The 14,278-nt window shown below is 45.2% G+C and overlaps 1 protein-coding gene across 1 annotated transcript in view; it reads right to left on the bottom strand.

Annotated features, from left to right (window-relative positions):
• Positions 1-11,981: 11,981 nt before the first annotated feature.
• LOC134408261 (digestive cysteine proteinase 2-like) overlaps positions 11,982-14,278 on the bottom strand; it is a 34,853-nt gene continuing 32,556 nt past the window's right edge. The window contains exon 11 of the mRNA XM_063140470.1: positions 11,982-12,480. Coding sequence (XP_062996540.1) covers positions 12,293-12,480 — 188 coding nt within the window. The 3' untranslated portion in view covers positions 11,982-12,292. The remainder of the gene's footprint in view (positions 12,481-14,278) is intronic.

Here is a 14,278-nt window from a genome sequence, read left to right as displayed (position 1 = left end):
TCTTCACTAGCATAGGCGTGCTGGCTGGGTCTGATGGGGGTTGAGGTCTAACTCGGTGCTTGGCCCGTTGTTGTTTTCTTTATACATGTTGCCCTTGGGTAATCTTATTCAATCTCATGGCCTCCAATATCATCTGTATGCCGATGATGCACAATTATATCTTTCATCTCCGGAACTTTCTCCTGATGTTCACAATCGTATCTCGGCATGTCTTTCAGATATCTCAGCCTGGCTGCTTCATCGTCGTTTGAAACTTAATATGGCAAAGACTGAATTGCTTGTTTTTCCTCCTAAACCTTCTCCTCATCTCTCATTCTCTCTTACTGTCAATGATGTTACGCTTACTCCGGTCAAGGAAGCTCGTAGTCTTGGCTTTATATTTGATTCCTCGCTCTCCTTTATTCCTCATATTGAGGCAGTAGCCAAATCCTGTCGCTTTTTCCTGTATAATATTGCCAGGATTCAATCATTTCTGTCTGTCTCTTCTGCCAAGACGCTTGTTCATGCACTGGTTATTTCTTGGTTGGACTACTGCAACCTTCTTCTCTCTGGCCTTCCTTCTTCTCACATCCGTCCGTTGGTTTCTGTCCACCACGCTGCCGCTAAGATCATCTTCTTGGCTCGCCGCTCTGACCATGTTACTCCACTTCTGAAATCTCTTCATTGGCTTCCAATTCACTTCAGAATCCAATATAAACTTCTCCTGTTGACCTTCAAAGCTTTCCACGGTCTAGCTCCGCCCTATCTCTCCTCTCTCATCTCAAACTATTGCCCCGCTCGTGCTCTTCGCTCCTCTGATGCCATGTTTCTCGCCTGCCCAAGGGCCTCTACTTCCCTTGCTCGGCTTCGTCCATTCTCTTCTGCTGCCCCTTACGCCTGGAATGCTCTCCCAGAACATTTGAGATCTACAACTTCAATCACAGCTTTAAAAGCTCAGCTAAAAAGTTTTCTTTTTCCTAAAGCTTTTAAAACTTGATGTTGCTCAGACTTTAGACTGTTAGTTATACTGTTAGTTTTACCCTACCCTGTGCCTGTTTACCCTACCCAGTGCCTGTTTCCATTCTCTTCCCCTCCTTATTGCTTTACTATGATTTTATTAGAATGTAAGCCTATGCGGCAGGGCCTTGCTATTTACTGTTTTACTCTGTACAGCACCATGTGCATTGATGGCGCTATATAAATAAATTATAATAATAATAATAACCCAACTATCTGGGGGACACCAGGTTGGAGAAGCTTGGGTGTGGGCCAATCCAAGCTCTGTGATCTAGAATGGGATTGGTTCATTTGAGAAAAGGCAAAGGATTCAATCCTCCCACCACCACCACTACTACTACTACTTCTCCTTCTCATTATTCCACCTTTTGCCCAATACCGGGCCTCAAAGCAGCTTTACAAAATTTAAAACATATACATTTTAAACCTAGGAAAAGAAATGTACAAAAATTAAAAAATGAATAAATTACAATATTAAGACATAAACGTTTAAAAAACACAACAATTTTACAAGTCCTTAACATAGATGGAGGACCAGACTATTCTCCAAAGTCCTGCTGGAACAAACAAGTTTTTGCCTGCTTCCAAAAGCCCATCAAGGAGGGAGCCAGCCTAGCTTCCCCAGGAAGAGAGTTCCAAAGCACTGGAGCAGCCACCGAGAAGGCCCTCTCCCATGTTCCCACCACACGTGCCTTTGAAGATGGTGAGACTGAAAGAAGGGCTTCTCCAGAAGATCTCAAAGCACGGGCAGGCTCATAAGGGAGAATACGGTCTTTCAGATAACCTGGACCCAAGCCATATAGGGCTTTATAGGTCATAACCAGCACTTTGAATTGTGCCCAGAAACAGAATGGAAGCCAGTGGAGCTGTTTTAACAGGGGAGTTGTATGCTCCCTGTAACCAGCCCTGGTCAACAATCTGGCTGCAGCTCTTTGAAACAGCTGGAGTTTCCAAACACTCTTTAAAGGCAGCCCCACGTAGAGCGCGTTACAGTAATCCAGTCGGGATGTAACTAAGGCATGTGTCACCGTGGCCAGGTCCGACATCTCTAGGAACGGGCACAGCTGGCGCACTAGCTTTAACTGTGCAAATGCACTCCTGGCCACCACTGAAACCTGGGCATCCAGGCTCAGGGCTGAATCCAGAAGTACACCCAAGCTGTGGACCTAATGAGATTTGCACCTCTGCCATTTTCTCCATCACAAGCAGTGATCCAGGAGAAGAGCCTCAAGGCTCTCTGTGGGAGCAAAGCATTGCACCAGCATGATACATCTCATGGAGTGCTTCCTTCTGGTACATCCTCGTTGGCTCTTCCTGCTGGTACATCCTTGTTGGCTCTTCCTGCTGGTTAATGCAGCCCAGTGAAGCAGCACCCTGGCTCCAGTAGAACCTGTTTGCCAGTCTTCTGGAATGAGGCGAGGGCTCTGCAAACTTCCACAGAGGGACCCTCCCATGCTGGACCAGCCCTCTTGTCGTTGTTACATGCCAGGAACAGAGATCCATTCCTTGCGATAGCCCGAGGCTTGGCTTATTCTCAGAACTAACGCTTCCTGCCTGCCAGCATGGGCAACATGAAAAGTGCTTAGCATGGCAACAACGTCACCGCCCAATCGCTCCTCCCTCGCCTCAAGCACAGGTTCCCATGAAGAGGCAAAAGCATGTAATAGAATAGCAGCGACACGTTGTTTCAAGGAGCCAGGCCTAAAGGATGCCACGAGGCCCATCCTGATTTGGGAAGGGGAGGGAGGCACTCTTGGGAATTTCCAGCATGCGTGCAACATGCAAGATTAGGAATCCGGTTTGGCTTTTGCAATTTCATGGCTTCGAACAACCGTCCCCAACCTGGGACTTTCTGCATGGGTTGGACTGCAAGAGCCATCATCCCCAGGCAGCATGGCAAGCAAAAGAGAGACTGGAAAAAAATACAATTGTGGTGGTCAGGAAAGTTCAGTCCTATCATCCTAGTGCGCAGTGGTCCTGATCCAAATTAGGACTGCACATGTGTACATTAGAGAAAGAAAGGAAAAAAAATACCCCCTGTGACATGTTATGCAAAATGTGTAGTTGTTCTGCAGTGGCTATAGCAGCCTTAGTTATAGGGCTGCCTGTAAAGCCAAGTAATAACCCAGGCCAATGTTCCAGCAGGCAAGTTTTCAGTTTAAAGGAGTTCAAGCAACTGTAGAAGTGGTCCAGATAACAGGCACAGGGTCAAGACACAGGCAAATAGTCCAAGATATAGAGTCAGGCAAAGCAGGAGTGGTCAAACAGGCCAAGGGTCAAACACAGTTAGGCAGTCCAATACATACATAATCTGGTAGCAGAGTCAAGCAGGAGTCCAAAGTCATAGCACAGGAGTTCAAGAACAAGGCAGGATCAGGAGAGAAGGCAGGAGAAGTTAGTGAGATGTTATTTCAAACAACTAGCAAGCTCTCACTGCTGCCTTTTATTCACAGAGGCTGCTGAGCCCCACCCAGGCTCAGCTGCTGTCCATTAGAGCACTCTGGCCAGAGTCCTACTCAAGAGGAGTTGCTTTCTTCTGAGGAGACCATCTTTACATCTTGAACACTCCTTCTTACGAGAGGTCTACTGGCTTGTTGCTTGAGGTGACCATGCTCCTGGGGGGTCAGGGGGTTGCTCAGCCCCTGCTCCAGAGTCAGAGTCCTCTCCTCCTGTCAGGGAAGGACCTGGAGCCATCTCTCCTGAAGGCCCAGGCTCCTCCTGGTCTGGTGCCAATGCCTGATGTGGTGTCTCCCTGGTTTCTGAGAACTCTATTTCCTACTCTGAGGAGGATTCCTCTAGTGAGGGCATGACAGTAGTTTGACTCTAAACCAGTGGACATTGCTTCTATCAGATCAGCCACCAGGGTTTAGCTGCAGAACCCTTCCCCAATGTCACCGCTTTATAGATTGAAGGTTTAAGGCAGGTGGCTACCAGGAGGAGGGCCTTCTCTGCTGTGGCACCCCGGCTGTGGAATGAGCTCCCTAAGGAGGTTCGCTTGGCACCTACATTATATGCTTTTAGACACCAGGTGAAGACCTTTTTATTCTCCCAGCATTTTAACAGTCTATAAATAAATTTTAACTGGGTGTTTTAAATTTGTAATTTTGCATTGCTGCTGTTTTGATCTGGTTGAGCTTTTATATTGTATTTTATATTATGGTTTTATACTGTTGTTTTATACTTTGGATGTTTTTAATTTTTGTGAACTGCCCAGAGAGCTCCAGCTATTGGGCGGTATAGAAATGTAATAAAATAAATAAATAAATAAATAAATTTAACTTAAATAAAGGTCCGATGGCATCAGCTTCCCATTCCCACTTGGAGGCTGGGTGTCTTTACAAAATGACCCTGCAGCCAAGTGCTGGATGGTGTCGTTGATGCTTGCCTTGAGTCCCCAGTCAGTTTTGGCTTCTCCAGGAGCAGAAGATGAGTGGAGTATATTTTAGTTGCTCAGTATATTTAGTGGTGTTCCCCTACCATCTTGAGTAGGCAGACTCTGGGGAAAGGGACTAACCAAGAAGCAAGGTAATGAAGCGAGTACACAGGTTTCAGTCCAATGGGTTCCTGCTAAGGAAGAAATGGCCAAATCTGAAGAAACACTTGGGTCTGTATTCCAGTGGTGGGCAGGGCTGAATGAAAACAGGTTAGAGCCAAAGTCAAAGGGGGCAAAATGACAATATCAATTCAATTGACTGTAAAGTTCTTACTACCAGTAACCATGGGGGTATCTTCACAGTGCTGAGTTGGCACTGCATTCCCCCCAAACCCCACTCTTTCGCTCCTGCGGGGTTGTACCCCATTATCCTCATGCAAAGGAGTGAGCGCAAGGTTAGGGTGACCCTATGAAAAGGAGGACAGGGCTCCTGTACCTTTAACAGTTGTATTGAAAAGGGAATTTCAGCAGGTGTCATTTGTATATATGGAGAACCTGGTGAAATTTCCTCTTCATCACAACAGTTAAAGCTGCAGGTGCCCTGCCCTCTTTTGTATCTGGTCACTATAGTATATCTCCTGCACTTTAACTGTTGTGATGAACAGCAGGGAAAGCCCTGGGATGAACTGTTGTGATGAACAGCGGGGAAAGCCCTTGGATGCCTGCATGGTGGCTTCTGGGTCATATAATTGACTCCGAGCCACTGCGCACCCACCCCGAGGGTTTCATCGCATATAGGCAGGGAAAGTGCAAAAACCAGGAAACTGCCCAAGCATAGATGGTTGCGGGAAGGAGGTTGTGGCCTGGGAAAGGGGTGTGGCCATCTGTGAACACCGGGCAGGCCGGATTTTGCGTGCAGCTGAGTTTCTGTACACCTGGAATAAGGCCACATCTACACTATAAATTTGTGGAGGTTGAATGGCAATTTCCCTGTTGCCCCCAAGGAATTCTGGGGAATGTAGTTGGCTGAGGATGCTGAGAGTTCTCTCTTGGAGATCCCCAACACTCACCCTCATCCCAAAACTACAGTTCCCAGGGCTCCCCACAGAGAAGGTAGCTTAGATCTCTGTGTTGATGTGGCTTGACTCCCCTGCCCAAGCCGCAGAAATAGCTCCAGGCAGGCTCAGCTAATAAAGGCACGGCCCTTGAGTAAACATTTATCGGCCGAGTTACATAAGCCTTTGATCGTGGCAACACTTTCCCAGTAGTTATTATCAGCGCAAATAACTGGTGTGTGTCAAGCGGCCGGCTTAGTGCTTATGGCCAGAGTTAATAACACCAGGAGCACAGGGAGCCTTTTTAATAACGACGCTCGGGAACGTAATTACTTGGATGAAGCTCATGAGCAACGCGCCATGGCTGTCTTTTCCTCTGTGTATATACGTTTCCCCTTCCCATTTTCATGCAGTTGTGATTTCAGTATGGTCGGCAGGGATGTTTATTACGTTCCCACAGTCATTCCTGGGGAAAGGTGTCATTATTCTGTTGCTTTGTTGATGGGTGAGGCAGTATGACTGCTTGGAGTTGTGGGTGTGCGATAGCTTTTCTTTCACCTGCAAAATAGGAAGTTCCCTTATGCCAAGTCACGCTATTGCTCCATCCAGATCAGTGTCGCCTACGACGCTTATGAGAGGGCCCATAGCTCAGTGTGATAGAGCACATCCTTTGCATGCAAAAGGTCCCGGGTTCAATCCCCACCTTCTCCAGGTAGGGCGAGGAAAGAATCCCACCTGAAACTCTGGAGAGCTCCCTGCCAGTCAGTGTTGACAATACTAGGCTGGATGGACCAATTGTCTGACTCAGTATAAGGTAGGGTGACCATATTTTGGAAACCAAAAAGGAGGACAACATGGTCACCCCCAAGGGGGCGTGTCCAGAACCAAGGGCATGTGCCCACCCGAACATAGCCTTGGTCACATCTCTACATAACATCTTAATGTTAAAATCACTGAAATAAAGAACAAGTGAGAGATTCAATGTATCTGAAATTAACTTCACTCACTCCTACTTTTGGAGGTTTTGCTGTACTTTGAAGCTTTTGCTGTACTCTGTGTGTTACATTCTCCCCTTCCCTCAAATATCTTTTCTGACTGTATCTTCACTCATTGCAAGCTGCTGATGTTGTTAACAGGGTTTGCTACTGGCCCCAGATCTGTTTCAAATTTGGTATGGCTAAAGCTCTACCTAAAAGCTATCATGGTGCCAACTTTCAGCTCTTTATCTTTAAAAATGACAGTTTAACAATAATAATTTAAAAACCTCAATTTTAAAAAAATTCCTAAAAAATCAATGGATGAACGGATCTGTTTCAAATTTGGTGTGGCTAAAGCTCTACCTAAATCCTTTCATGGTGCAAAGTTTCATGTCTTTATCTTTAAAAATGACGATTTAAAAATAATTTTAAAACCTCAATTTTTAAAAAATTCCTAAAAAATCAATGAATGAACGGATCTGTTTCAAATTTAGTATGACTAAAGCCCTTCCTAAGAGCTACCATTGTGCCAAGTTTCATGTCTTTATCTTAAAAAATGACGGAGTTATAAGCATTTTTGTTAATTCCCATTAGAGCTGCTCTCCGAGGAAAAAAAATCCGGATTTCCCCTCCCCCTCCCGGATTTGCCATCAAAAACCCGGACAAATCCGGGCAAAACCGGTCATATTGTCACCCTAGAAGGCAGCTTCCTAGATTGTAAGTTTGTGGGACAGGGACTGTATTACTTTCCAGAATCAGAGGTAGCAAGCCTATATACACCAGTTGATGGGGAACATGAGTGGGAAGGTGCTGTGGACCTGTGTCCTGCTTTGTTGGCCCCTGGTTGAAGAGAGCGCTGGATGGAATCTTGGTCTGATCCAGCAGGGCTCCTCTTATGCTGACCAGCAGTGGCTGCCCCAAGGTCTTTGTCAACTGGACCATTAGCCATTGCTTGCTCTTTGATCCTTTCAACTGGAGATGGCAGGGACAGAATCTGGAACCTTCTGCCTGCAAACCTGCCACTGAGCTACAGGGCCTAGATTTTTCTCCTGACTCATTCCTTAGCGCTGGGCTGAAGAACTTCCAGCTCTCCAGATGTTTCATCATTTTTCACCATAGGCTATGCTCAGGCTACTGGGTGTTGTAGGCTCAAATATCTGGAGAGCCACAAGTTGCCCACCTCTGACTGAATGCTTTGGCTGCTTAAGGGCGCAGTCTGATGCATGTTTAGACAGAAAAAAAGGCCTACAACTCCCAGCATGCCCCAGCCAGCTGTAGTGGCTGACGTATGCTGGGAGTTGTAGGCTTTTTTTTTTCCTGTTGGGAATGTTGCAACCTTGTCTGCAAATTACTGTAAGGGGGCAGTATTGCAGTTACTTAGTGGGAATTTGGGGCACAGCTAGCCCTAGGATCTCCATAGCCTACACTGTGGTTTCCTGTGTTTGGTTTTGCTCCTCCCCTTCCTCTCTGACCTCCTCCAGTGCTGGGAGCAGTTGTGTTCGCTCTCTCTCTCCTCTGCCAGTGTTATACAGCACAAATGGATTGAACAAACTGCTTTTAAAAATTGTATGATGCACCTGCATATTACATGGAAGATTATCTCATGAGTAAATCTATTTATATTTCTTCACTAAAGAAAGAAGTAGTCTCCTTTCTAACCATGTGCGCATGTGGGACTGGTAAATACTCATTCTGTTCTGTTTTTTTTTTTTTTTTGGCTTTTGCTTTTTACTCTGCCAATTGCCTTTCTAACAGGAGGCATTGATACTAAATAATTCCCATCATAAACTTGCATAAGGTTGTACCCTAAATTTGTCTTCACTTTCAGAGCTTTACACTGGACATATGTATAAAGTGTTCTTTAGCATGTGCAGAGTGTGTTTCCTTCACCCCCGTTCCTAGAAATGTCGGATGCGGCAACAGTGATGCATGCCTCAGTTACATCCGGTTTGTGGGGCTGCCTTTGAAACAGTTTGGATGCTTCTGTTGGTTCAGAATGCTGCAGTCTATTAGCCAACAAGTCTGGTTATGAGTGGCGGTGGGGAGCATGGGACTCACAGAAACCTAGGAAGCTGCCTCATTCTGAATCAGACTCTTTGTCCATCTAGCCCAGTATCGTTGACAGAGATTGGCAGCAGCACTCCAGGGTTTCAGGCAGGATTCTTTATTGCCCTACCTGGAAATGCCGGGGCTCAAACCTGGATCCTTTTGCATGCTCTCCCACTGAGCTATGACCCTCCCTTGTTACAACAGCTTTGCTGGCTATTGGTGGGGGTCAGGCTAGAGACCATTTAGAGATATTTCAAAATATATTCAGGGGGATATAAATCTGTTAAATAATAAATTTGAGAGACCACATTCTCCCATAAGAGCCTGCCTGGATTTTAAGATCTCCAGAGGAGGCCCTTCTCATAGTCCCATCCCATCAGAAGCATGTTGGTGTTGGGAATATTGCAGTCTCATCTGGAAGTTAATTCATGAGGATTGTGTTCACAGCGAGCCCTAGAATCTCTATAGCTGACAGTGTAGTTTGTGATTCCCCCCCTATGATTTCTTCCTTTTGCTCCTCCCCATCATCCCCCCCTGACGTTTGCCATTGCTGTGAGCACATGTGTTTGCTCTCACTCCTGCCAGTGTAATGGAACACAAAATGGACTGAGAAAACTCTTTTTGAAGCATTACTCTGTACCTGCATTGTATATGCAAGAATATTGTGAGTTCGTGCTTGCTATCTATCTATCTATCTATCTATCTATCTATCTATCTATCTATCTCTACACACACACACACACACACACACACACACACACGGCTCCCTCTTTGTTGTCCTTCTACTAGAAGACAAGGCTATTTTTATTCAGGCAGGCCTTTGGCATGTACACTGCTTAGTTGCTGAGCGGGTTTTTAATTGGCTGTTTTGTTTTAAAATTTTAATTAAAATTAAAAATTAAAATTAAAATTTTAATTAAAATTATCTGCACTTTATTGATGTTAGCTGCTTTGTGAGCCATTTTTGGAACAAGGAGGGATAAGTATATTATAAATGCTGAGTGTACTGCTTTTTAAATGTTCCGTGTTTTTAATCTTTGTAAACCACCCAGAGAGCTTTGGCTATGGGGGTGTATTTAAGTGTAAATATTAAAAATAAATTACATTACAAAAAGCCCCCAACATGGTGTGCTCTCTCTATGCAGGTCTCCAACTTCCAATAGCCCCAACAAGTATGTCCAGTGAGCTGTGCAGTGTGGGGATGATGGGGGCTGTAATCCAACACATCTGGAGGGCACCAGATTGGGAAAGGCTGTACTAGACAGGCAAGGAAAGAACTTCTCCACATCAGCCGGTCCTGCTCGTAGGCAGACTTGAAGAACAGGATCTTTCCTTGAAATAATCTACCTTGAGCAGGACAGGCTTAGAGTCACCTTTAGCTTGAAAGACGCAGGGGCATGGAAACAGGAATCATGGAATAGTAGAGTTGGAAGGGGCCAACAAGGCCATCAAATCCAACCCCGTGCTCAATGCAGGAATCCACCCTAAAGCATACCTGAAAGATAGCTGTCCAACTGCCTCTTGAAGGCCTCTAGTGTGGGAGAGCCCACGACCTCCCTAAGTCATGGGTTCCATTGTCGTACTGCTCCAACAGTCAGGAAATTTTCCTGATGTCCAGCCGGATTCTGGCTTCCTGTAATTTGAGCCCATTAATCCGTGGCCTGCACTCTGGGATGATCAAGAAGGGATCCTGTCCCTCCTCTGTGTGACAGCCTTTCAAGTCCTTGAAGAGCGCTATCATGTCTCCCGTCTGTCTTCTCTTCCCCAGGCTAAACAGGCCCAGTTCTTTCAGTCTCTCCTTGTAGGGCTTTGTTTCCAGACCCATGATCATCCTCATTGCCCTCCTCTCTGCTCACATCCCTGCAATGGCACCATCCAAGAAGTGTGCTTAACTTATACAGCCGTACCTGCACTGCACTTTTTAAAAACCTTGGAATTTATTTGTTGGTGGCAGTGACACTTCAAGAAGCCAGTAGCAGGAACTGGGAAGGGGAACCAGCTCACAAAACAGGTGGGCACTGGTTCAAATCCCAGTTAATCTTGACCAAGGTATATCCAGGCCTGTTGAAAACCTCTACCCCATCCCAGCTCTTCCTGGAAGAAGTGCAGCAACTGGGTCAAAAAGCAGCATATAACTATTTTAAAGAAATGGGGAAATAAGTCATTGATCATTTAATAAATGTATGCACTGATTATTTAATAAATTTACACAAATTTATACAAGCTGTAGAAACTAGGTTTCTGCCATAATCAATGTAATTGCCCTTTAAGGTGCCACAAGACTTGGTTACTTTTGATGCAGCTGCCATTCCAGAAGATTTATCGTCTATGTTGTAAGTTGCTCTGAGGATTAAAATTAGCTCTCAAAGCATCTTACAATATTATGCCCTCTCAAGGCCTGTTCTTGAAACTGTTCAGATGCTGAACCCAACAGCTCTTCTTCTGCCAGGGTGGACTCTTGAGAAGGCAGGTCGTTCAGACGTAAACCCACATCATGACATAGCAGTGACCCTTTCTTGTTGCGAGGATGTCTACAGCACACGCATCTTGGACCTCTCAGCGCAAGAGAACTTAGCACCGATTTCAAGAAGGGAAGCTCTGACCCGCACCCTTGCCATTGGCTTGACATAGACCAGAACACAGGGTCTGTATAGATTGGGTCGCCTGGAAAGAGCCTCAGCAGCTGCTGGTGCAGAAATGAAGACGACTAAGAATGCCGTTTGGCAAAAGCTAGAGTTGATTACCTACTGCTATGCATTAACTTTTTCTGAGGCCACCACATCGGTCACAGTAGCAAGTTTAAAATCACCCTTCGCTGACCATGGCCTCATCTACACGAAGCAGGATATGGCACTATGAAAGTGGTATGGAAGCAGTATATAAAAGGCAGGAACCGCCCGACGGCTTTATAGCGGTATTGAAGTGCACTGACAACTGTTGGGGCCCTTGGACACAGACCATAGACTGCTTTCATACCGCTATGCCCTGCTTGGTGTGGCTCCTGCCTTTTATATACCGCTTTCATAGTGCAATATCCTGCTTGGTGTAGATGAGTCCTATGTACAAGGATAGTCTATCAGGTAAGGGCTGGAATGTCAGAGAAGGTAGTTAGAAGATAGGTGTGTGTGTGTGTGTGTGAGAGAGAGAGAGAGAGAGAGGGGTGCGTGGGGGTGATTATGGAATCTACTCCACATTTCTGAGTGTTGCACCATCTTGTTTTGCAAGGTTGTTTTTTTTAAAAAAATAAAAGACTGCAAGGTTTTCATGGAGAAAGGACAAAACACCCTAGAAAACGTCTGCTTCGATTCCTCTTAGAGGGCTTCAGGAAATGGAATGCTGAAAGATGGAAGGTTGGCCAATGAAGTGCCTCCTCCAGAATTTTTGAAGAAAGTTCGATGACGGTTGGGACTCATATGGTACGTTTCAAGTTATCTGTGTATTTTCGAGGTATTTGTACTACTATATATATGTATGAATGCTTTCTTTTGATGTATTTGTCATGGCCTTTGGCTGGTACAATAAACTTTGGATTGACGAATATTTATTTCAGTATTTATACCCCACTTTTCAAGGCAAAAAAAAAAAAAGCCTTCACAAAGCAGCTAGCAAGATAACAAAGCCAGTACAAATACAACTTAAAACAGTAAAAATTCAATTAAAAAGCAAACAATTCCCTGAGTCTCTTCCAGTTCTTTGACTAAGATTCCAATACATGAATGAATATATTGGAGAGGTTTGGCAGTTGTGGGGTAAAGGGATGCTGATTTCTGTGAAAAAATAAAATTGGGAACCGGATCACTTTTTTGAGGATGCCTGAAAGAGCTTGTCCTGGTGTAGTCCAGTTATGACATAACGGGGAAAGTGGCATCCGTAGCGACTCCACAGTTGTTGTCTTTCATGGACATGAGGATGTAGCCATCGTTACCCCAGTAGGTGGACCAGGAGTTCTTGATAAGCCAGTACTGTTTTCCTTGGAGAACACCGTAGCCCACAGCAAGGACTGCGTGATCCAGTTGACCCCTTTTGTTTTCTGAAAGGGGGTAAAGAAAACACACAAGAGTCAGTTTTGTACAGATGGAAGCTTTAACAAGTAGGGCAATAATAATAATAATAATAATAATAATAATAATAATAATAATAATAATAATAATAATAATAAATTTATTTGTTACCCGCCTCTCCCTCTGGATTGAGGCAGGGTTCAACACAAATACAAACACCATAAAACACATATAACTAATTAAAACAGTTAAAAATAATACATTATTAAAAGCAGCACATTATTAAAAGGCATCTTAAAATTCAACTGGGTAGACCTGCCGGAAGAGACCAGTCTTTATGGCTTTCTTAAATTCTGGAAGACTGTTAAGTTGACGAATCTCTCCCGGCAAGCCATTCCACAAACTGGGAGCGGCAGAAGAAAAGGTCTTCTGGGTAATAGTTGTCAGCCTTGTTTTTGCTGGCTAGAGTAAATTCTTCCCAGAGGACCTGAGTGTGCGGGGCGGATTGTACCGGAGAAGGCAATCCCGCAGGTAGCCTGGATCCAAACCATGTAGGCTTTAAAGGTGATAACCAACACTTTATACTTTGCCCAGAAACTAATTGGCAGCCAGTGAAGAGATTTTAAAACTGGTGTAATGGGGTCACCCCTAGATGTACCGGTGACCAGCCTGGCTGTCATATTTTGAACTAATTGATGTTTCCGAACTAGGCACAAAAGTAGCCCTATGTAGAGCGCATTGCAGCAGTCGAGCCTCAAAGTTACCAGCACGTGCACAACCGTCTTTAGGTCTTCCGACTCTAGGAAGGGGCGCAGCTGGCGTATCAGCCGAAGCTGATAGTAGGCACTCCTGGCCGTCACCATGCAGACATCCTGGGCTGTCATTTGGAGCGACGGATCCAGAAGCACCCCCAAGCTGCAAACACAGTCTTTCAGGGGGAGTGTAACCTTTGCAAAGGAACACCACAGGCACGGGGACAAGAAGAAAGACCATCACGCTGCATTTCTGGAAGTTGCAGCTTCAAAGTTCCATACATGGTGGCCTTTATCAGAAGGGGACGCCCACTCTCATAATACAAGAAACCAGGGTTACCCAACAGAACTGTACAGATTACCTAGCACAGGATCTGAATTTATTTCCAGCTTTGTTAATATCAAGACTGCCCAACTGATCTCTACTTCTAGTTTCTACCAATGAAGAAAGTGTCTAGGTTCACCACAGATGAAGAAAGTTCAATGGATTTAATATTTTCAAAAATGGAGGATCTTCAGTTCTCCTTCCCAGCGGTCCTAGTGACATTAAAACCTGAAATCATCACATTACCTGGCAGAACCCCATTTGAATGCCTACACCCCCTCCTCCCCCATATTATCTAACCATGCAGACATCCTGGCTACAACATCCAGTCACCTTCTCAGAAGCGGAGCACAGCCGTAAAACAGATCATCAGCCCGGCTGCAATGTGGCACAATTCTTTATCTTACACACACACACACCACACACACACACACACGAGCTCAATTAGATATTCTTTGGCACCAAACCACTATTGTGCACCAAAAGGGTCGAATTTAGCTTGTCCTCGAGCCAAATGCAACACTTTTAGCACTCTGTAGTGCTAAAACCGCTGGGATTTCTCCCACCAATAAATTCAGTGGCAGAGGGGGCGGGGGGGGCATACAACCTAGGAGCTGCACGTTGCCCACCTCAGTCTTAGACCCACATGGGTGGTGTTCCACCTTACTACTTAGGAGGCAGCTTGACAGAGGAATCCTATCCAAGTTTCATGGAAGTAAGTCCCACTGTGTTCAACGGGCCCCGCTCACA

Source organism: Elgaria multicarinata, chromosome 13, assembly GCF_023053635.1.
Source record: "Elgaria multicarinata webbii isolate HBS135686 ecotype San Diego chromosome 13, rElgMul1.1.pri, whole genome shotgun sequence".
In the NCBI taxonomy this organism is placed as follows: domain Eukaryota; kingdom Metazoa; phylum Chordata; class Lepidosauria; order Squamata; family Anguidae; genus Elgaria; species Elgaria multicarinata.
The sequence above is the reverse complement of the archived record's forward strand: the minus strand, read 5'-3'. Positions and strand labels throughout refer to the sequence as shown.